This window comes from Phocoena sinus, chromosome 5, assembly GCF_008692025.1.
Source record: "Phocoena sinus isolate mPhoSin1 chromosome 5, mPhoSin1.pri, whole genome shotgun sequence".
NCBI classification, from domain to species: domain Eukaryota; kingdom Metazoa; phylum Chordata; class Mammalia; order Artiodactyla; family Phocoenidae; genus Phocoena; species Phocoena sinus.
In genome coordinates this window covers 114,167,020-114,188,572 of record NC_045767.1, presented here as the reverse complement: position 1 = coordinate 114,188,572, position 21,553 = coordinate 114,167,020, and the positions used below count along the sequence as shown (strand labels likewise).

Below are 21,553 nucleotides of genomic sequence, written 5' to 3'. Positions count from 1 at the left end.
TAAAAACAGAAAGCTACTGATGTTGGAGATAGTAGCTAAACATAGACTGGAAAGTATTTAATAGCTACAGTGAACTCAAACACATCAACACTGTTGGCTCCATTCCTTTTTGATGTATGCTAAATCTTTTGATGGGAATTAGAGGCGATAAATGGAAATGAAATTTACCCTCTGTATATGGTTCTATTCAATCATTTTTGTTCTACTGATTAATGTGAGGAACAAAAAAAAATGGAAAATATTGTCGGGTTACCCCCTCAAAGAGTTGCATAGTTTAAGTTCCAGTACTACTGAATGAGTGCCCTAGTTTTTCTGTTGGCCTATCAATACTGGTTATAATTACACATTTTGAAATTTGTTAACATGATAGGTATAAAATAGTGTCTTATTTAGAATTGTTTTAAAAATTATGATTGAGCTTGTTTATTTTCTGTTTGTGTCTGTTGATAATTTTCAGTTTGGCTATCTTTTTGTTAATTCACCATAACTCTTTGTATATTTGTCTGTTGTATCTTACAAATACCTTTCTCATTGTATCATTTGTTATTTCTTCTATATTGAGAATTTTAAGAAATCATCTTTTCCTTTATGGCTACTGAATTTGCTTAGAGAGGCATTCCTAACTCCAATATTAAAACAAAAACAAAAGTAAAAAAAACCCAAAACAAAAACAATGAAAAAAAAAAGCCAAACTATTGTTTCTAGTTCTTTTGTATTTCATTTTTACGTATCTTTTATATTCCATCTTTACAAATGGAATTTATTTTGGGTGTGAAATAGCACTTCAACCCTTTTTTCCCCCCTAATGAATTGCGTACTTTTGGGGGACTGGGCTGGTCCTAAGCTTTTCATTTTGAAAATACGCATGTAAAGTCACCAAGTGGAACTCCTTCAAGTGTGTTGACCTTGAATGGATGTTTTCTGTGGAAGTGGCTGTGAGGGGCAGTCGTGATTTCATGGGCTTTCTACTTCAGGCCCAAAGGGAGTCTGATCATCAGATAGCTGGCACTTTTGTTTTCATTCCTCCTCATTCCAAACCGATGGCTTGTTTTAAAGAGGCTGACACAGTCACCCACGTGGACAAGTCCGGAAGAGAAATCTGTCGTTTGAGTGGCGGGCCCCCGCCCACCCTGTAAGGGACGTCAGATTCCTATAAGAGAGCCCAGTTCTGGTTCTTGGTAACTGAGCTTCCACTTTGAAGACAGGGAGCTTCTCCTCCCTTTCTTCTCGTTTCCTACCTCCCACCCTCCACCTTATAACAAGGACAGGGTCACTGGGGCTGCCCCAACTAGAGTGTCTCTACAGGGGGGACTAGAAAAAAATTGTCCCAACTCCCCTCTGTGCTGTTATCCATGGTCCAGGAATGTGTGATGTCCCTCCTCCCCACGCACAGATGAACCTTGGCCAATCTCTCCAGGAATTCTCACTAGGGGACAAAAGAGCTGTTGGTGGGAGAGTCGAGAGAGAGCCCAGAAAGAGAGAGACAGAAGCAGGCAGACAGTGGACACTTCCTGGGCCTGGGCAGAGCCACTAAGAGCTCCGTGCTTCGGCTTATTGTCCCCCAGATAGGTGTGATCATGACAGCACCCACCTCGTAGTGTTGCATAAGGACGAAGGAGCCAGTATATGCCAACTGCGTGGACCAGTTCCCGGCAACTGTAAGCACCGTACAAGCATCATCGCTCCTCAAAATGAGACTGTGGCTTTGTCCTTCTTTTCACTCACATGTACCAAGAAAGCGAACAACTTTTTTTTTTTTTTTTGGTTTTTAGGAAAGGGTATGTATTCCTCTGTTTCTTTCCCCTACACCCTCATATACAGAAGAGGGAGGTTGTGCCCAAGTGTGGAGACATCCAGACCCCATGCTTGTCCCCTCTGCACTGGGGAACCTGAGAGATGAGGTGTACGTCCCCCATCCCTCAGGGTCCTCTTTCCTTCCATCCATTCCTGGTGGCCTAAAGCAGCAGGAAGGACAAACAACGAGGACGACACTGTGCCCTGACGACTTTGTCCATCTGGAAAGGCCAGGACCCACTCGACTGTTGGTGTAACTGGCTCCTGCCAGGACTTTGGTCCCAATGCAAGGGATGTGTGGTGCCTGAAGGTCTTCAATCTGTACAGTTACTTTTATTTCTCAAAGCCCCTCCGTTTGTATTTTTAGATTTACTGTCATAGCTGCTCTGTGCTACAGAAGAAGTAGTTCAGAAACTGTTATCTCCCTTTGGCAGAAAAAGGAGCTGAGTCACTGGTCAGAAGCATCTCTCAAGTCCTCCTACATTCTCTCACCTCCCAGGATCCTTTCCCACCATAACCTTGACATGACAACAAACCATGACTTCTACTTGCCCCTTAACTCTCTGGGTGATCTCAGCCTAATTCATCACATTTTTATAACTGCCTTCTGAATACTTACAGTGAGAAAAATGGTACTTGCCAATAATCCCCACTTCGGTGAAATTTGGGGGAGGATGAATGAGATCATGTTGGTGCCAATGATTTTTACTGAAGAAAGGCATTATGTGTTCAAAATATTATTTAGAATATGAATGATTTACCTCTCATTTTCAATAGCATTTACAATTCCAATAGGATTATACAATTTTACAACAGATTTATAAAATTTTCAATGAAGGGTGTAATCCAATTCATGACATACCAGTAATGGCGAATGATCACAGTTGAAGATGAAACCTTTTGAGTCCACGGTTCTAGAAGACACCTTTTAGTCAAAAAGAGCTTCTTAATGATTGCATTTATTCGGGAGGGTAATTGATTTGTACCTATTGTCTCCTGTAGTCACCCGAGGGAGTAACACAATCATCTCTCTCTAAGTTCTATCCATGTAGACTTGGGCTCTTCTTTATCTTTTTGTTTGTTCTCTCCTTTCTATCAGGATGGCCCGAGCTACAATTTAAGGGAAACTAAATCCTCGAATCACTCTGCTTTCTTTCTCCACAGTTTATCAGTGGTCCAGTCATATTTCGTTTACTGGGCGAGGATTGAATCATCTGTCGTGTCTCAACAGACACACAGTAGAGCTAGTTCCGACAGCCATGTGGAGTCTGGCTCACCTATGCCAGCCCCTGGGCAGAGGCCGGAGGGCATGGAAGGAACCGCCCCAGGCGCAGCTTGCCGCTGCATTCACCAGCCTGGTTGGCAGCATTATTTTCACAGTTACTAATTTCCACTTAAGAGTGACTCCAGCCAGTTTCCGCTTCCTGGGACCCCACCAATAGACACCTGCCTTGGGAGTGTCAACAGTTCCTGGGGATGTGATCCCACAGCCATGGGTGTGGGTCGGGGAGACTCTTGCAAGTTCAGGGTTCGCTGCAGCAAACACACTCTGTCCGGCTCAACCTCACAGGTGAAGTTGGGCCACGAAGCATTGGAACTGAGCTGCAAAACCAAAAAATTAGCCATACACCTTCCCCCACTCCCACACTTAACAAATCACCACGAAATTTCAGCTGTTTTCCCAAGACCCCTGAGGCTGCACAGGCAGTACCAGAAAGAAATAACCCTTTTTTCTTTTTTTATGTAAGTTCATCCAGTTTTGATTGTTACTTTCCGAGGTAGGTAGATGGCTCTTTGCAGCCTGGGTTGTAGAACAGAATGAGGAACGAGAGGCTGTTTCGATGGCAATGGATGTTTTCCCTGGCTCACCAAGTGACTTTAGATTCCATTGGCCCATGAACTTCTGAGAAAACAAACAAACAAAAACAGATAATGAAAAAAACCCTAACCAGCTAGAGAATGTCTGATCCACCTGAAAATTCCTGGTGAAATGGAACTTATTTTCCTTATTTATATCTAGTTAAGTGCTCTGAACAGATGCCCTCCATCCAATCAGCTGCACAGAAGATCCAACCTTTGATCCATTCAGTTCCACTTTCCTTTCCGGGCTAACATGGTGTAGCCGGGATCTGATATGAATCCCTGACTTTGCGAGTCTAGCAGACTCAGGCTCAGAGCCAACCCTGGGCCACCCTCCATCCCTGCCTGTGACCAAAACCTTTGTTTTCTCCACATTGCCCAGCACTGCTCCTCCAGCCGTTTCACCAAGATACTCCTAAAAGCAGAGAAAAGGTCTCAGGGTCTGAGAGGGTGGCCTTAAGGAGAACTTGCAAATCCAACACGGGTTTAAAGTCTCCTGTTTCATGTTATAAATCATGTGAATGTTGCATTCTGATCCCAGGCATGTTTGTTTTAAGATGAATATGAATATTAGTGAGGCTTCAGGAAGATGGGTCCTGTTGATACTGTGAAGTCTCTCAGATGGTTGACCCTGCTGGCACCTTATCCCCTGGGGGGTGGCGGACTCCAATCTGAGCAGCTACAGGGTGGACCCCTCATCATGCTACTCACATTCCTCCCCTTGGCCCCTGCCTGTTTTCTTACCCATTCCTCTACACAAACCCCAGCGCTTCCCAAGGGAAAAACGAATGTGTGTGTGTGTGTGTGTGTGTGTGTGTGTGTACATGCGCACACATTGGGGGAGGTGTCATCTAACAAAGTTAAATGGATTTTTTAACTGTAAGAAGACTTCAGTTGGCAAATGTGAGTGACAAATTGTCCTACTGGGAAGATAGTATATTGTATCTCTCAAACTTATTTTCCAGCAGAGCCTTGGAACACTTTGGGGTCCTACCCAACCGCACTAGGCATGACCTACTTTTATATCTCCATGTTTTGCCTTCTGACATTTCCTTAAATGGAACTGTTCCTCATGCTGAACTATTTACCTTTCCAGGAGCGATTCAAATATCTCCTTTGTGAGCCTTTCCCCCTTACTTCTTGGTAGGCAAATGTAATTGCTTTCTTTTTTTGTTTTTTTTTTTTTTGCGGTACGCGGACATCTCACTGTTGTGGCCTCTCCCGTTGCGGAGCACAGGCTCCGGACGCGCAGGCTCAGCGGCCGTGGCTCGCGGGCCCAGCTGCTCCGCGGCATGTGGGATCCTCCCGGACCGGGGCACGAACCCGTGTCCCCTGCATCGGCAGGCGGACTCTCAACCACTGCGCCACCAGGGAAGCCCTGTAATTGCTTTCTTTAGCTCTGGTATTGAAGCTCTCATCACACTGCGATTTATAAGGTTAGGCATCTAGGAGCCTGTCCCCTAGATTTTGAATTCAGAAACAACAGTTAGCAATCGGCATCACTTCTGCATCCCCAGCACCTGGAATGATGCCCGGCACACAGTGGGTCTGCAGAAAGTGTCTGAAAGCATTTAGAGTTCAGGCAGGAGTTAAAACTGTCAGAATTTTTGCTAAATTCTGCATGTCTGTGTAAGCCTTCTTTATTTTTCACTTCAATCTTGGTATTTTTGAGTAATGAAGACATTAGAACAAAGTGTCACAAAAAAAAAAAAAAAAGAGAGAGAGAGAGAGAAAGAAAGAATTCAATCCAACCCAGCTGCAGCCCTGGCCAGAGAAACTTCTGTCAGCACCTTTTTGTGACCAACATCGCAGTCGCCCTACTTATCATCGTGGTAAACACGTAGTGCACGTCACATCTGTACCAGGCACTGTGCTGCATGTGTTCACATCAATGATTTCACTTTACCCCTGCTACAGTCCTAGGCTGTAGGTACCATTACTGGTCTTGTGGGGCCTTTAGGGACTTTCCACCCCCTCACTTGTTCCCGTAAACCAATTCTTCTCCCTATCGTGCGCCACTCCTTCTCCCTATCGAAACCAATTCTTCTCCCTATCGTGCGCCACTCCTTCTCCCTATCGAAACCAATTCTTGGAGTTTTTCAGTTGATGGGGACTTGCCAGACAGCGGGTAATTTTCCAGTTGCCCGTAACAGGTATACGCCCTAACCGCCACAATGAACAGACAACTATAACGGCCAGAAGGTGGGACAAAAGTTCCTAAGCCAATGAATTCAAAAGTCACCACATTTACCCAATCATTGTGAGAATATACCCGCCCTATGAATAAATAAACCTATAAAAAGTATGTGATTCCGCTTTTAGGGGTTCCCCATCGGCCTCCTGCGTGAGGTTCAGGGAACCCCGGTGCATCGGCTCCTAATAAACCTCTTGCGTGTTGCAACGGCTCTCGACTCTTGGCGGTTCTTGGGCGAGTTGGAATCCCTCGTAGACCGCTTGGGTCTAACATTTGGGGGCTCGTCCGGGATCCCCACTCGCCCCCGGGTCACAAGAACATCGGGAGTCGGAGGTATCAGGTAGGCTCGAGCCCAATTGTCTGTTTGTTTGTCGTTTGTTTGTTGCTAGCCGCCATTAGGAAAAAGCCGTGTGAACCGGCTTGCTGTGGAATCTGTATTGGACTCCTGGCTAGGCAGACGTGCCGAAAGCTGGTGTCCACGGGCCCCGGGGGACGCCCTGGTGGTCCATCTGGAAGGAGAAACAAATTTTGTCTCCCCTTCATCTGGTTCTGGCAGGTTATATAAGCTGCCATCTGAATTTGAGTTGGTTTCGGGTTTAAGTTCGCGGCGGCAATATCAATGTGTGTCTTTTGAAATTTTATTGTTTTTCTGTACTATTATCTTTCTTTTGACGGACGACAATGGGACAAACTATGACGACTCCTCTTTCTCTTACCCTAAGCCACTGGACCGAAGTTAGGGCTAGGGCCCACAACCTTTCGGTAGAAGTAAGGAAAGGAAAATGGCAAACGCTGTGTACCTCTGAGTGGCCTACATTTCAGACAGGGTGGCCACCCGAAGGATCTTTTTTGTTAGATAAGGTTGGGCTAGTCAAGTCTAGGGTCTTTAACACAGGACCCCACGGACACCCAGACCAGATACCATATATCTTGGTCTGGGAAGATCTAGTTCTCTCCCCGCCTCCGTGGGTCCGGCCCTTTGTTTCCTCAACAGGCACGTCTGCATGCGCTCCAGCACAATCGGAGATATTGGCCCTGAAGAAAACCCCAGACACGGAAAAGTCATCTGCTGCCCCGGACCCGCCAAAGGCGATATATCCTGACCTGCAGTCTGATTTGCTTCTTCTAGATTCCCCACCTCCTTATCCTCCGGCCCTAAATCCCATGTCGCCCCTAGGACCCCCAGCTTCACAACCCTCCGCACCAGTAGGGCCACCTGTTATGGCGGAAAGGGGGGGTCCCTCGGCGGGCACCAGAAGCCGGAGGGCTGTTTCCCCGGATTCTACTGCTTTACCCCTTAGAGAATATGGCCCCCCCGATAACCACGGGAATAGGCCCCTTCAATACTGGCCCTTTTCCTCCGCAGATCTTTATAATTGGAAGATGCATAACCCTACTTTCTCTGAAAACCCACAGGCTCTTACTGCTCTAATAGAGTCTCTTGTCTTCTCCCACCAACCCACCTGGGATGATTGTCAACAGCTCCTCCAGACTCTCCTCACAACTGAGGAGAGGCAACGGGTTCTCCTGGAGGCTAGAAAGAATGTGTTAGGCGCCAATGGACAACCTACCCAGTTGCCTAATGAGATTGATGCCGGTTTTCCACTCGTCAGGCCGAATTGGGACTTTAATACCCTGGAAGGTAAGGAGCACCTGAAAATGTATCGCCAGGCTCTGGTGGCGGGTCTCCATGGAGCGGCCAGGCGCCCCACGAATTTGGCTAAGGTAAGAGAGGTAACTCAGGGGCCCCAGGAATCGCCAACCGTGTTCCTAGAATGCTTAATGGAGGCTTTTAGACGATTCACTCCTTATGATCCAACCTCTGAGGAACATAAGGCCACCATAGCAATGGCCTTTATTGACCAGGCGGCCCCTGATATTAGAAAGAAGTTACAAAGGCTGGATGGCCTACAAGGTTTCTCCCTTCAGGACTTAGTAAAAGAGGCAGATAAGGTATATAATAAGAGGGAGACAGAGGAAGAAAGGGAAGAAAGAAAGCAGAAGGAACAAGAGGCTCGTGAGGTAAGACGAGATAAGAGGCAAGAAAGACATTTGAGTAAGATACTGGCCACTGTAGTCAGAGGAGGAAACAGTAGAGACAGAAATAGACAAGAAGGGCGAACAACGGATAGAAGGCGGCCATTAGACAAGGACCAATGTGCCTACTGTAAAGAAAAAGGTCATTGGGCAAGAGAATGCCCTAAAAAAAGGAACGGGGGAAGGCCAACCAGAGATAAAATCTTAACATTGGAAGAGGAAGATTAGGGAAGTCAGGGCTCGGACCCTCTCCCCGAGCCCAGGGTAACTCTTAAAGTGGAGGGGGAACCCGTCCAGTTCTTGGTGGACACCGGAGCCCAGCACTCAGTCCTCCTTCATTCAAAGGGCCCCCTTTCAACTAAAAGGTCATGGGTCCAGGGGGCCACTGGAAATAAGCAGTACTCATGGACCACCCGAAGGACAGTAGATCTTGGGGTGGGACGAGTAACCCACTCATTCTTGGTCATACCTGAGTGCCCATACCCTCTGCTAGGTAGAGACTTACTCTCTAAGGTGGGGGCCCAAATCCACTTTCAACCAGAAGGGCCCACCATAACTGACAACCAAGGGAGATTACTCCAAATCTTGACCATGAAACTGGAAGATGAACACAGGATATATGAAACACCCTCGCCTCCACAAGCTGACATGCAGGATTGGATGACTAGGTTTCCACAGGCTTGGGCAGAAACTGCCGGTATGGGAATGGCAAAATATCGGCCCCCTGTGGTGGTAGAACTTAAAACAACCGCCACCCCAGTAACGGTCCGCCAATATCCCATGAGTAAAGAAGCCCGAGATGGCATCCGTCCTCAAATACAAAGGTTACTGGAATTAGGGATCCTGGTAAGGTGCCAATCTGCATGGAATACCCCTCTTTTGCCAGTTAAAAAGCCAGGAACTAATAATTACCGACCGGTACAAGACCTACGAGAGGTAAATAAGCGGGTGATGGACCTCCACCCCACGGTACCCAACCCCTACAATCTCTTAAGTACTCTTCCACCTCAGCACACTTGGTACACTGTTTTGGATCTTAAAGATGCTTTCTTCTGCCTGAGACTTTCTTCTCTCAGTCAGCCTTACTTTGCCTTCGAGTGGAAGGATCCAGCCTCTGGGATGTCAGGCCAGCTGACATGGACTCGCCTGCCACAAGGATTCAAGAACTCCCCCACCATTTTTGATGAGGCTCTCCACCAGGATTTGGCATCTTATAGAGAATCCAATCCCCAGGTAACTCTACTTCAATATGTCGATGATATTCTTTTAGCTGCTGAAACCCAAGAAGACTGCATCAAGGGAACCGAGAGGCTGTTAACAGAACTGGGAACATTGGGATATCGGGCTTCAGCAAAGAAAGCACAAATATGTCAACGACAGGTTAGTTACCTGGGGTACTTGTTAAAAGGAGGACAGAGATGGCTTTCGGAAAGCAGGAAAGACACTGTTGCCCGGATACCGGCCCCCAAGAGTCCCAAACAAGTTAGGGAATTTTTGGGGACGGCCGGATTTTGTAGGCTATGGATTCCGGGGTTTGCTGAATTAGCAGCCCCTTTATATCCCCTGACCAAAAATGGCATCCCTTTTGCTTGGGGTGATAAAGAACAACGGGCTTTTGACCGAATTAAACGAGCCCTACTATCAGCCCCGGCTCTGGGGCTACCAGATGTTACTAAGCCTTTTCATCTGTACGTGGCCGAGAATAAAGGCATCGCAAAGGGAGTACTAACTCAGAAACTGGGCCCCTGGAATCGCCCGGTTGCGTACCTATCAAAGAAATTGGATCCTGTGGCAGCAGGATGGCCCGCCTGTTTAAAAATAATCGCCGCGGTGGCCGCTTTGGTCAAAGATGCTGACAAACTGACTTTGGGGCAGAACCTAACGATAACAGCCCCCCATGCATTAGAAAATGTAATTCGCCAGCCACCCGACAGATGGCTAACAAATGCCAGGATGACTCATTACCAAGCCCTGCTGTTAAACTCAGATCGTATTAAGTTTACCTCAGCCACAGGACTCAACCCGGCCACCTTGCTACCCGACCCTGACCTGGAAAGCACTACCGTCATCCATGATTGTCAGGAAGTACTGGCTGCAGCACACCGTAGCAGACCAGACTTGATGGATCAGCCCCTCCCCAACGCCGACGTTACCTGGTTTACTGACGGAAGCAGTTTCCTAGAGGAAGGTAAGCGTCGGGCGGGAGCTGCCGTGGTAGACGGGAAAGAGGTCATCTGGGCAGCCGCATTACCACAAGGGACATCGGCCCAACGGGCTGAACTAATCGCCATGACTAGAGCATTGGAACTAGCAGAAAACAAAAAGGTAAACATCTATACGGACAGTAGGTACGCATTTGCTACCGCCCATGTCCATGGGGCCATTTACCAACAAAGAGGGTTGCTCACCTCGGCGGGCAAAGAAATTAAAAACAAAGAAGAAATAGTGGCACTGCTAGCTGCCCTCATGCTCCCCACTAAAGTCAGCATCATTCATTGCCCCGGACACCAGAAGGACAATACCCCGGTGACAAGAGGCAACAACATGGCAGATAGGGTGGCACGAGAAGTGGCTCTACGGGAAATCATACTAGAACTATCAGATGAGAGTCCTGGGAAACCAAATGATAGGGGAACAATTACCCCAGCCATAACTAAAGGAACATTATCTCCTCAACAAGCAAAATCCATGCTACAGCAGATTCACAGATGGACACACTTGGGAACCAAGAAGATGGTATCCCTATTACATAAGACAGGTTATGATACCTCTGGATTAACCAAAATAGCTGAGCAGATTGCACGAGAGTGCATTCCATGCCAACAGGTAAACTCCCATAAAGGAAAACTTGAGGTCGGAAAAAGGCTCAGAGGAGACCGCCCAGGAGCCTATTGGGAGGTCGACTTCACTGAAATATGCCCTGGAAGGTACGGTAACAGGTATCTTCTAGTTTTTATAGATACCTTCTCAGGATGGGTAGAAGCTTTCCCGACGAAGAAGGAGACAGCTACTGTGGTGGCCAAAAAGATCTTAGAAGAAATTTTCCCCCGGTTCGGGGCACCAAAGGTAATAGGATCAGATAATGGTCCCGCCTTCGTCGCCCAGGTAAGTCAGGGTGTGGCCAAATACCTGGGGACTGATTGGAAATTACATTGTGCCTATAGACCCCAGAGTTCAGGACAGGTAGAGAGAATGAATAGAACTCTAAAAGAGACCCTAACTAAATTGTCCATAGAGACTGGCGGTACAGATTGGACGGTGCTCCTTCCCTTAGCCCTGTTCCGGGCTAGAAATACCCCCTCCCGCTATTATCTTACTCCATTTGAAATACTATACGGGGCCCCACCTCCTCTTTTTACGCTAAGGGAAAAATTAAGTCCTGACTGCCAAAATAACACTGACTTATATGCTAGGCTGTTGGGACTCCAGTTGGTCCAAAAGGAGGTGTGGTCCCAGCTGGCAGAGGCTTACCGACCAGGAACACCAGCAGAGGCTCATCCCTTCCAAGTCGGAGATTCCGTGTACGTCCATCGGCACCGAACCCAGACTCTAGAGCCTCGGTGGAAAGGACCATACATCGTCCTGCTCACCACCCCCACAGCTATAAAGGTAGACGGCATCGCTGCGTGGATCCACGCTTCACACGTGAAGGCCGCACCAGCATCTGCAACATCGGAATGGCGAGCCCAAAAGACCAGCAACCCGCTCAAGCTCAAGCTTCTGCGATCATCAGATTTATAACTTTAACTCTGTTACCCCTACTGACTGTGAGTAATTTTAGTCCTCACCTGCCCCAGCATTTAACCTGGCAGGTAATTTCCCAAACTGGAGATGTAATATGGTCTGTTAGCCATACTGCTGCTCCTTGGACCTGGTGGCCAGACCTTTTCCCCGATGTTTGTAAATTAGCCATAGGAGCTCCCAATTGGGACACAGCACACTCCCATGATCGTCAAAATGCCCCATCCATACCCGGTCGGGCCGGCCAATACGGCTGCCAAAACTCGGGTACGCGACAGAAACTTAGCAACCCTACCTTTTATGTATGCCCGGGATTTCATCGCCATAGGTCCCTAAATTATCAATGTGGGGGAAAGGAACATTTTTATTGTAAAAGCTGGGGGTGTGAAACCACAGGAGACACCTATTGGAAGCCCACCTCTGGCTGGGACTTTATTAAGGTGACAGCCAATTATACACACCCAACCAACCCCTTAACTTATAGGCCTGAATGTACTAAATGGTGCCATCCCCTTAAGATCTCTTTTAGTAAACCAGGAAAAAAGGATAAAAACTGGATAAATGGCCATTCATGGGGAATCAGGTTTTATAAAGAAGGATATAATGATGGATTACTAATGACCATCAAACTAAAAATTGAAACCCCTACTCCAGTTCCTATAAGCCCCAACCCTGAGATAGGGCACTCTTTGCTACCTTTGGTCCCTCCCACAGCGTTACCAGAGATAAGAAACCAAACTTCTGAGCCAAAAGGAATAACAATCAAGCCCAAGACCCCCCGGGACCGAATGCTCTCATTGGTCCAGGCGGCTTTTGAGGTTTTAAATGCCACAAACCCGGAGGCTACCAAATCATGTTGGCTTTGCTATGCTGCTCCTCCCCCTTATTATGATGCTATAGGATATAATTCTAATTATAATAATGTTAACACTCCAGATCAATGTCGATGGAAACAAGAAGGAAATAGTAAATTGACCCTGGCCTCAGTATTAGGAAACGGTACATGTGTAGGAACGCCCCCCTCGTCCCACCGACATCTTTGTGCCAATTTAAGCCTCCCACAGGGCTCAGGGTATCTCCTCCCTCCTCCGGATGGATGGTGGGCATGTAACACAGGATTGACCCCCTGCATTTCTTTAGAGGTCCTTAAAGCTTCAACCGATTTTTGTGTGTTAGTTCAGCTGGTCCCCAGACTCATTTATCATTCAGATTCATCCTTTCTAGATGAATATGAGGGCAGAGGAAGGTTTAAGAGGGAACCCATAACACTCACCCTGGCTGTACTCCTAGGACTAGGAATGGCAGCCGGGGTAGGAACGGGTACAACAGCCCTCATCCAACAACCCCACTATTATGATGCCTTAAGGCAAGCTGTAGATGTTGACCTCCGGGCATTAGAAAGTTCCATAACTCAGTTAAAAGAATCCCTCACCTCGCTTTCAGAGGTGGTAATGCAAAACAGGAGGGGATTAGATCTGCTGTTCCTTAAGGAGGGCGGACTATGTGCTGCACTAAAAGAAGAATGCTGTTTTTATATTGATCATTCTGGGGCTATTACCAAAACAATGGACAAACTTAGGGAGCGCCTGGACAAAAGACAACAGGAAAGGGAAAATCAAAAAGGATGGTTTCAATCATGGTTTGATAAATCTCCCTGGCTTACTACTTTAGTTTCCACCTTGTTAGGGCCCCTCATTATTTTATTGTTGCTTTTAACTTTTGGACCATGCATTCTGAATCGCCTGATAGCCTTTATTAGAGAACGCATTAGTACGGTACAAGTTTTAATGCTAAGGCAACAATACCAAAACTCGCAAAAAGAAACTGAAACTCCATGATTGGAATTAGTTACAAAAAAAAAAGGGGGGGGGAATGTGGGGCCTTTAGGGACTTTCCACCCCCTCACTTGTTCCCGTAAACCAATTCTTCTCCCTATCGTGCGCCACTCCTTCTCCCTATCGAAACCAATTCTTCTCCCTATCGTGCGCCACTCCTTCTCCCTATCGAAACCAATTCTTGGAGTTTTTCAGTTGACGGGGACTTGCCAGACAGCGGGTAATTTTCCAGTTGCCCGTAACAGGTATACGCCCTAACCGCCACAATGAACAGACAACTATAACGGCCAGAAGGTGGGACAAAAGTTCCTAAGCCAATGAATTCAAAAGTCACCACATTTACCCAATCATTGTGAGAATATACCCGCCCTATGAATAAATAAACCTATAAAAAGTATGTGATTCCGCTTTTAGGGGTTCCCCATCGGCCTCCTGCGTGAGGTTCAGGGAACCCCGGTGCATCGGCTCCTAATAAACCTCTTGCGTGTTGCAACGGCTCTCGACTCTTGGCGGTTCTTGGGCGAGTTGGAATCCCTCGTAGACCGCTTGGGTCTAACAGTCTCATTTTGCAAAAGAAGAAACTGACATTCTGGAGGATTCACCCCAAATCAGGAATTAGCAGAGTGAAGATGCCAAAACCTGTGCCTGTTTGTTTGCTGCCCTCTGTGAAGCTATTTCTAATGCTCTGGGCCATCATGTCAGCTCATCACAGATGGGAAAGGAGACACTGGAGGGCAGTGATCCCACCTCTGCCCATAGCAGAGGCTCGAGCCCTTACCATCCCTGGGGAAACATTTTGCATTAATATACTATGGCAAGAATGATCTAGGGCTTTAAAAAACCTGTGATTTGTGGGATTCCATTTTATTTTCTAGCTAGAAGCAGGCTTTGGCAGAAGTGAGAAAACAGAGTGGTCACAGCGGTTTCTATATTCTATGATTGGTGACTGTTAAGAAGGCACAAGCCCAGAAGCCTAGGAGCTTACTCTTTAAAAAGACATGAGAATTCAGGTGCTTTGCTGCTTGGTCAGGAGTTTCTATTACTGAGCAAATCATCTTTATGGTGATGCTTTTGAGTGGTTCACACTTAATAGTCTGTCCCCAGGCACGTTAAAGTCTCTGGCATTCAGCCCATTGTCCTGGCTGTGTGTGTTAATCGATAAAAGGAACTGATTTCTCCTTCTCTCCCTGTAGTGTCTCTGGGCCTCCGCTTGGCCCCCAGGGTCCCCGTCATTCTTCCTCAGCAGCGCACAAATATCTCTGCTGTGGCCGTCCCTGGAGCTGCAGGAGAGGACAGCTTAGATCCTGTTCCTGCCGATGTTCGGGTGACAGAATTTCCTGGGGCTGCAGAGACTCCGTTCCCAGCATCTTCACGCAGAGCTGCCGTAGTCAGCGATGGCCACCAGCCCAGTGGGGACAGCAGCCGAACCCTGGAAGCATCCCCGGACATTCGTGGGCTGGAGAGGTTCATGGCCATCAGGGGATTCTCCTCAGAGAGCTTTGCTTCCAGCCCTAGCACCCACCACAGGTAATGGGCCAGGGGTGGGCCATTCGGGACAGATGGTGGGATGAGGCCAAACTCAAGGGTGCTAAGGAAATGGAACCTTCTTGGAGTCAGACTGAAAAAGATCTCAACCGTATTTATTCTTAAGTACGTGAGAAACTGATTGTAGAAAAGCCACTGGTCAGAAGAGCTGGATATATAAATTACCTGGGGAAACTGTACTGTCTTGGACAGGGTGAGGTCTCTGAGATGCTGCTATAAATAAAATAAAATATAAATATAGGTTTTATATTTTAGATACATACATTTATAATATGTAAATATATATAAATATAAATTATACAAATCAATAAAAGCATTCACTGAGTCTTTGCTGCCATCTTCACACATCACCCGCCCCCATTCCCTCTCCAACTCCAAACTCCAGTGTTTCCAACAAATGTAATTTTATCAGTATACACAGCAGTGACAGGAAATGTTGCTTTTATTTATTTATTTATTTTGCTGCGTTGGGTCTTCGTTGCTATGTGCGGGCTTTCTCTAGTTGTGGTGAGCGGGACTCTTTGTTACGGTGCACAGACTTCTCATTGCAGTGGCTTCTCTTGTTGTGGAGCATGGACTTTATAGGCACGCGAGCTTCAGTAGCTGTGGCTTGGGGGCTCTAGAGCGCAGGCTCAGTAGTTGTGACGCACGGGCTTAGTTGCTCCACGGCATGTGGGATCTTCTCAAACCAGGGCTCGAACCCATGTCCCCTGCATTGGCAGGCGGATCCTTAACCACTGCGCCACCAGGGAAGCCCCAGGAAACGTTGCTTTTTGATTATCATACTAAGTGAAATAAAGTCAGAGAAAGACAAATACCATACGATATCACTTATGTGTGGAATCTAAAAAAAATAATGCAAATGAACTTACTTACAAAACAGAAACAATCTCACAGACTTAGAGAACGAACTTATGGTCACCAGCGGGGAAGGGCAGATTGAGAATTTGGGATTGACATGTACACGCTGCTCTATTTCAAATAGATAGCCAGAAAGGTTTTAGCACAGGGAACGCTGCTCAGTACTCTGTAATAACCTAAATGGGAAAAGAATTTGAAAAAGAATAGATACACATATATGTAAACTGAATCACTTTGCTGTACACCTGAAACTAACACAGCATTGTTAATCAACTCTACTCCAAAATAAAATAAAAATAAATTAAATAAATTAATTTCTGAAGGAAAAATCAAACAAACAAACAAAAAAACCTGGCGGCAAAGTAGGTAGGTAGGAATAAAGATAAAATAAAATTGGTCATGATTTAATAATTTTTGAAGCTGGGTGGTAAATATTTGGGGGTTCATTATATTATTCTACTTGTTTATTTTGAAAATTTTTATAATGAAAGGTAAGAAAAAAACCCCGATACTTAGGGACTCCTTCTAAGCCTTTTTTCCCTTCCCTTTAGGACTCAGAATGATCCAAGCTTTGATTCATTGGAAACTTGCCTGCCCTCGGATAGGGATGAACAGGTAACAGCCAAGTTGTGCATGGGCAGTGAGTTTGGTATTTTTGACGCCAGAGTGGGAAGTTCCAGGCTGGGAAATCAGAGCTATTAGACTAGTAGCCAAAATCAGAGAGAAGGAGGCAAGGGTATGATATATACACAGCATCTTTTTCCAATCAATATCAGCCTTTTCATTATACACAGCATCTCTGAAGTTATCGGCAATTGTAGAAATTGATGGTTTTAGCGAGTTGTTTTCCCACTTAGCTTCGGTTAATAAGCCCTGTCTCCTCCTCCCCCCACCCTGTCCTTCATAACATTGGCCTCAAAATACCATGTATGGTCCCAGAGGTGAGATCAATGGGTGATATAAAATATACATGCCCAATGATATACTATTCCTTTGAACTCTTAAAAGGAACACAAAATAAAACATGGTATACTATCCGTACTCAAACTGATTGGAACCTACAGCAAGATTCAATGGTCCCTCTTGCATAAAAAGACACACTCAAAGCTTTCAGCCATTGGAGATGACTGTCACCCACATTGGTCTAGAAGCCTCTTAAACGACCCTAAGTTTATTCTTGACTTACAAGAATGATCTCTCAGTGGAGTTTCCATTAGCTTCCCCATCACCATCAATAACAAGTGCATGTTTATCCGCATGGACGTTTTCCTCTGAGTTCTTTTTTTTTTTAATTAATTTATTTAAATTTATTTATTTACCTTTGGCTGTGTTGGGTCTTCGGAGCTGCGCGCGGGCTTTCTCTAGTCGCCGTGAGCAGGGGCTACCCTTCCTTGCGGTGAATGGGCTTCTCATTGCGGTGGCTTCTCTTGTTGCAGAGCACAGGCTCTAGGCACTCGGGCTCAGTAGTTGTGGCTCGCGGGCTCTAGAGCGCAAGCTCAGTAGTTGTGGCGCACGGGCTAAGCTGCTCCGCAGCATGTGGGATCTTCCCGGACCAGGGCTCGAACCCGTGTCCCCTGCGTTGGCAGTCTGATTCTTAACCACTGCGCCACCAGGGAAGTCCCCTCTGAGCTCTTTTAAGAGCAGGCATGAGGCTGGGTTTTCAGCTGCGATCTGGGATTCTCTAAGGAACTCAGGTTAGTTGCCAAGTTCAGTGGCTGCTTAGGGGGGAGACCAGCCCCTCTGATCTCTCTTTTTTCCTTTGCTTTTCTAGGACAAGATGAAGGCCTCAAATAGGACGGTGATGAGGCCTCCTCTGTACACTGTCCATCTATCCTATACTCGCCTTTGGTCCTCTGGGGCACTCACTGGACATGGGGCCAGGGCGGCCAATCCAACCCCTGTCCTCCACACCTCTGCCACCTCCAGGCCACCCACTGCCAGTGGTCAGTCAGAGGCATCAAGACCCTCTGCCAGTTTCCTGCCTCAGTCAAAGCACAAGGAGCCCAAAGTGAGGGAGGGCAATGGAGAGAGTGGCGTGCGACACCCCAGGAAGACCAACCCAAGGCCTGAGCTTGGGCAAGACGAAGCCAGGGCCCCCTTGGGGATCCAGCTCGGGACTCTGCAGCTGGGAATCCTGCTTTGCCTTTCAGCTGCTTTGGGCATGGCCGTGGCTGCTGGCCTTCGCTACCTGCATACCCAGTCTTGCCACAAGCGGACAGAAGTATCCTTCAGTGAGCCTGCTGGGCACGCAGCTGCCAGGAGTGACGGAGGCGAGATGGTGCATGTCAGGAGGATTGGGGAGAACGGTTTTGTTTTGGCTGAAGCAATACAGCTGGATCACTCCCTCTGTGGGTAGCAAGAAAACAGTCCTCTGAGAAGGCTTCTCAGTGCCCCCCTTAAGTCCTGCAGAGTGTCTCAGCCAGAACAGAGCTACTGAGACTAGCTAATGAGGACAGGGTTTCACTGCGCCTCCCATCAGGGAACAGTTAATGGAGGGAGCAGCAAAAGGACAGTTTTATCGACAGAGGGAATTCTTTTCTGGCTTTGTTGTCTTAACATCTGTAATTTAGCAGTTTTTTTTTTCTTTCTTTTTTTTTTTTAGCAGCTTTGTTTTCTTTTTGCAATTAGACGTTCTGTTTGAAGAGTTAAACTCTACACAATGAATATTGTATAATCTCCTCATTAACTAGACTCCCGTGGCCACTGAGCTTCCTCCGTTGCCTTAAGGAACCCGCAGAAATAGAACTTCTGTCCCTCCTCAGCATGTCAGCCTCATCGACTCTCTTTGAAAAAAAAGTAACGTTGAGGTTGAGTCTCTTGCAAGAAAAAGGGCTGCAGCCCTCCCTTTGCCTCTTCAAACCACCCCCAAAGAAGTCCTGTTTTCCAAACTGGAGTTCAAAGGTGGCTCTGATGTCGTTGCCTGGGTGAGCGCAAGGGTATTCAGCCTTCTTGGACACTCAGAAACCCGGCAAATCTGCCATGGAAATTGATCCAAAGCAAGGAAGAGCTTAGAGAGTTTGATTACCCACATCTTTGGGAAAACATACATGCAGCAGGAGGCCATAAACACCAGAGAGGGGTAAGCAAGCCTCTTCAACAGGGGTAAATGGATCTGAGATCACCCATCCATTTACACTTGATGAGAGACTCATGTATCCCAGAGACTAGCAGACATCTTGCCTTTTGCGAAAGGTCAGGCTGAAAAAAATGATGATACCAGCACAGTTTTAAGAAGAGTCTTTACCCGTCTAAGAAAGCAAGAAGGACGAAGACTGTCTACCCGCCCTCATGACTTTATGAAGATCACTTTGATTTAGCAAGAGTCCCATAGATACTACATGCAGTCAAAACAACGTGTTTGAATGTAACTCTCGAATGTGCTCACCTAATATAACACAATGGAATTAGCTGCCTTTTCAAAGGTAAACCTATTACAGAGTCACGATCTATTTAAATGTGGAAACGAAAACCACTATAAATTTGGAAAAGGTATTTCTTGATCGAGCACCTAAATCGTGCAGGTCCTGTGCTAAGAACTGTACATTAATCTTCACATTTAATTCTCACAATAACTTCATGAGCAATAAGTTCAGTAAATCGCTTAAAGAGAAGGAGGCATTCGTGACATCTCGATTCAACAGAAACATTTTTTAAAAATTGGGTATGTAGGAAAGAGCTGCTTCTGTTTTTCCAGCCCCTGTTAGCTCACCGGGCATCAATTCCAACACTCTCTGCTCCTGGATTCTGGGGTTGACAGATCTGTCCCCTGACTTCAGTCAAGCACCTCATTGGGCACGTGGAGACCTAGGTAATTGTGTGTTCACAAATGAAGGTGTTCTAGGAATGCTGTGGAAAGAGATACATGTACTGTACTCCAGTTGGGGCCACAGATATCCCTCCTACATACCCCACCCTCCCAAGGGATGCCCCCCTCCAAGATGCAGAAGACAAGCCATCTCACTAGTGGAGAGCTCCCAGCTGGCCAGGTCACATCAGAGCTGGGTGCACCACACATACACTAGCTTCCAAATCTTTCCTGTCCAAGAGGATATTATCCTGTGTAAACAGACTGTTTTGATTATCTATTGCTGTGAAACAAACTACCCCTTAACCCAGTGCTTTAAAACAACGCCTACCACTGATGGTCTCACGTGACGCTGGGGTTGCCTGGGCTCAGCTGGGCAGCTCTTCTGCTCTGCCTGTTGTCAAATGGGCTGGGACATCCCAGGTGACTCACTCACGGGGCTGGCAGTTCATGCTGGCTGCCGGCTGGGTACTCACTGGGGCCGTGGATGAGTGTGAGAAACAATTTGCTTCTCCTCTTTGTGGCTTCTTACTGCATAGTGGCTGGGTTCCCAGAAGGAGTGTCCCAGGCAGAGCAAAACAGAAGCTGGGCATCTTGTAAGGCTTAGCCTGGGAAGTAACATGGTTTTACTCCTGCCACGTTCTGGTGGTCACAGCATGTTACAGCCCTCATTCTTCCAAAGGAAGGGCAACAGATTTCAGTTTTCAAAGGAAGAAGTGGCAAAGGAGTTGAAGCTATGCTTAATTCACTGCATCGCTGGTTAGACTGCTGACCTGCCACGGGGCTTGTGTGAGAAGAGACAGCTGCTCAGCTTCAGGAGATGCCATGGGTCACCCTCCCTGCAAAGCATCAAAGGGGCCGAGGGAACTCTCCAGGCTTTGGGGGGGGGGGGGTTGTTTGTTTGTGTTTTGGCCACACCGCGAGGCTTGCGGGATCTTAGTTCCCCCGACCAGGGATCGAACCCATGCCCACTGGTTGGCCAGGGAATTGCCCAGGCTTTAGGGTTTAGGCACCTCCTCTTCCCCAGCTGGGAACTCCAGGTCAGGCACGATAGTGACAGGGTGCAGAAGAGTCAGCCAGACTTATGAGCCTCAGCTTCCTCATCAGAGATCAATGGATCACAAAATGATTTATCTCTTTTGGCTGTTGTGAAGACGAAATGCATGTTGAACACTTAGCTACCTCTAACCGACATGCCATTGTTATTAACATCATCCTGCAGCTGAGACACTATCTTTAATTCTAGTCCATTTAGAGAAATCCTATGGCCACCAAAAATGTGATTCCCTGTCCGTGACAATTTCTCCCCCTGTGGCCCTACTGCCCCAGCCCAGCCAGTGGAGGCATCACCGCGTTGGTTGTCATGGCAGCCACTGGCTACAGTTCCTGCTGGGGTCAGACATTTTTGCTGAGACATTCTGAGTAAACTCCGTTTTGGGAAGGGTGGCTGGAATCCCCAAGCCTGAATTCAAGACACATAAAACCCCTCAGTCACTGTGATCTTGAAGGTCCTCTAAGCCTGGCTTCAGAGAAGCCCCAGAGGGGAGTGAGTAGGCAGTGTTCATTTAACCTGAAGGCACTTACTAAAGCACAAAGCCCTTAAAAGTTATAAAAAGGCAAAGGACTCAAATGCAGCATCTTAAAATAACTTTTTTTGTTTTGTGGGAACAGCTAGAGAATTGCTCAGCCAACCACTTCTTGGAGAAGGAAGTTTGGGGCTAAAGACACACTTCAGGGAAGATAACAGAAAAACAATTGCTAAAATCTCTATTTTAAACAAATGGTTTTACATCTATTGTGCTAATTTCATAATCACAGATCGGGGCTAGGGGTGGGCTTTAACCTTTTTACATTCAGAGGCTATTTTTGATATTTCTAATT

General features: G+C 46.9%; 1 protein-coding gene across 1 annotated transcript; it reads left to right on the top strand.

Annotated features, from left to right (window-relative positions):
• Positions 1–914: 914 nt before the first annotated feature.
• On the top strand, positions 915–18,242 carry REELD1 (reeler domain containing 1). The gene is given in 7 exon segments (XM_032632007.1): positions 915–1,086; positions 1,089–1,152; positions 2,959–3,120; positions 14,674–14,988; positions 16,419–16,482; positions 17,639–18,192; positions 18,194–18,242. Coding segments are annotated over 7 exon segments (1,380 nt in total).
• Positions 18,243–21,553: the final 3,311 nt, after the last annotated feature.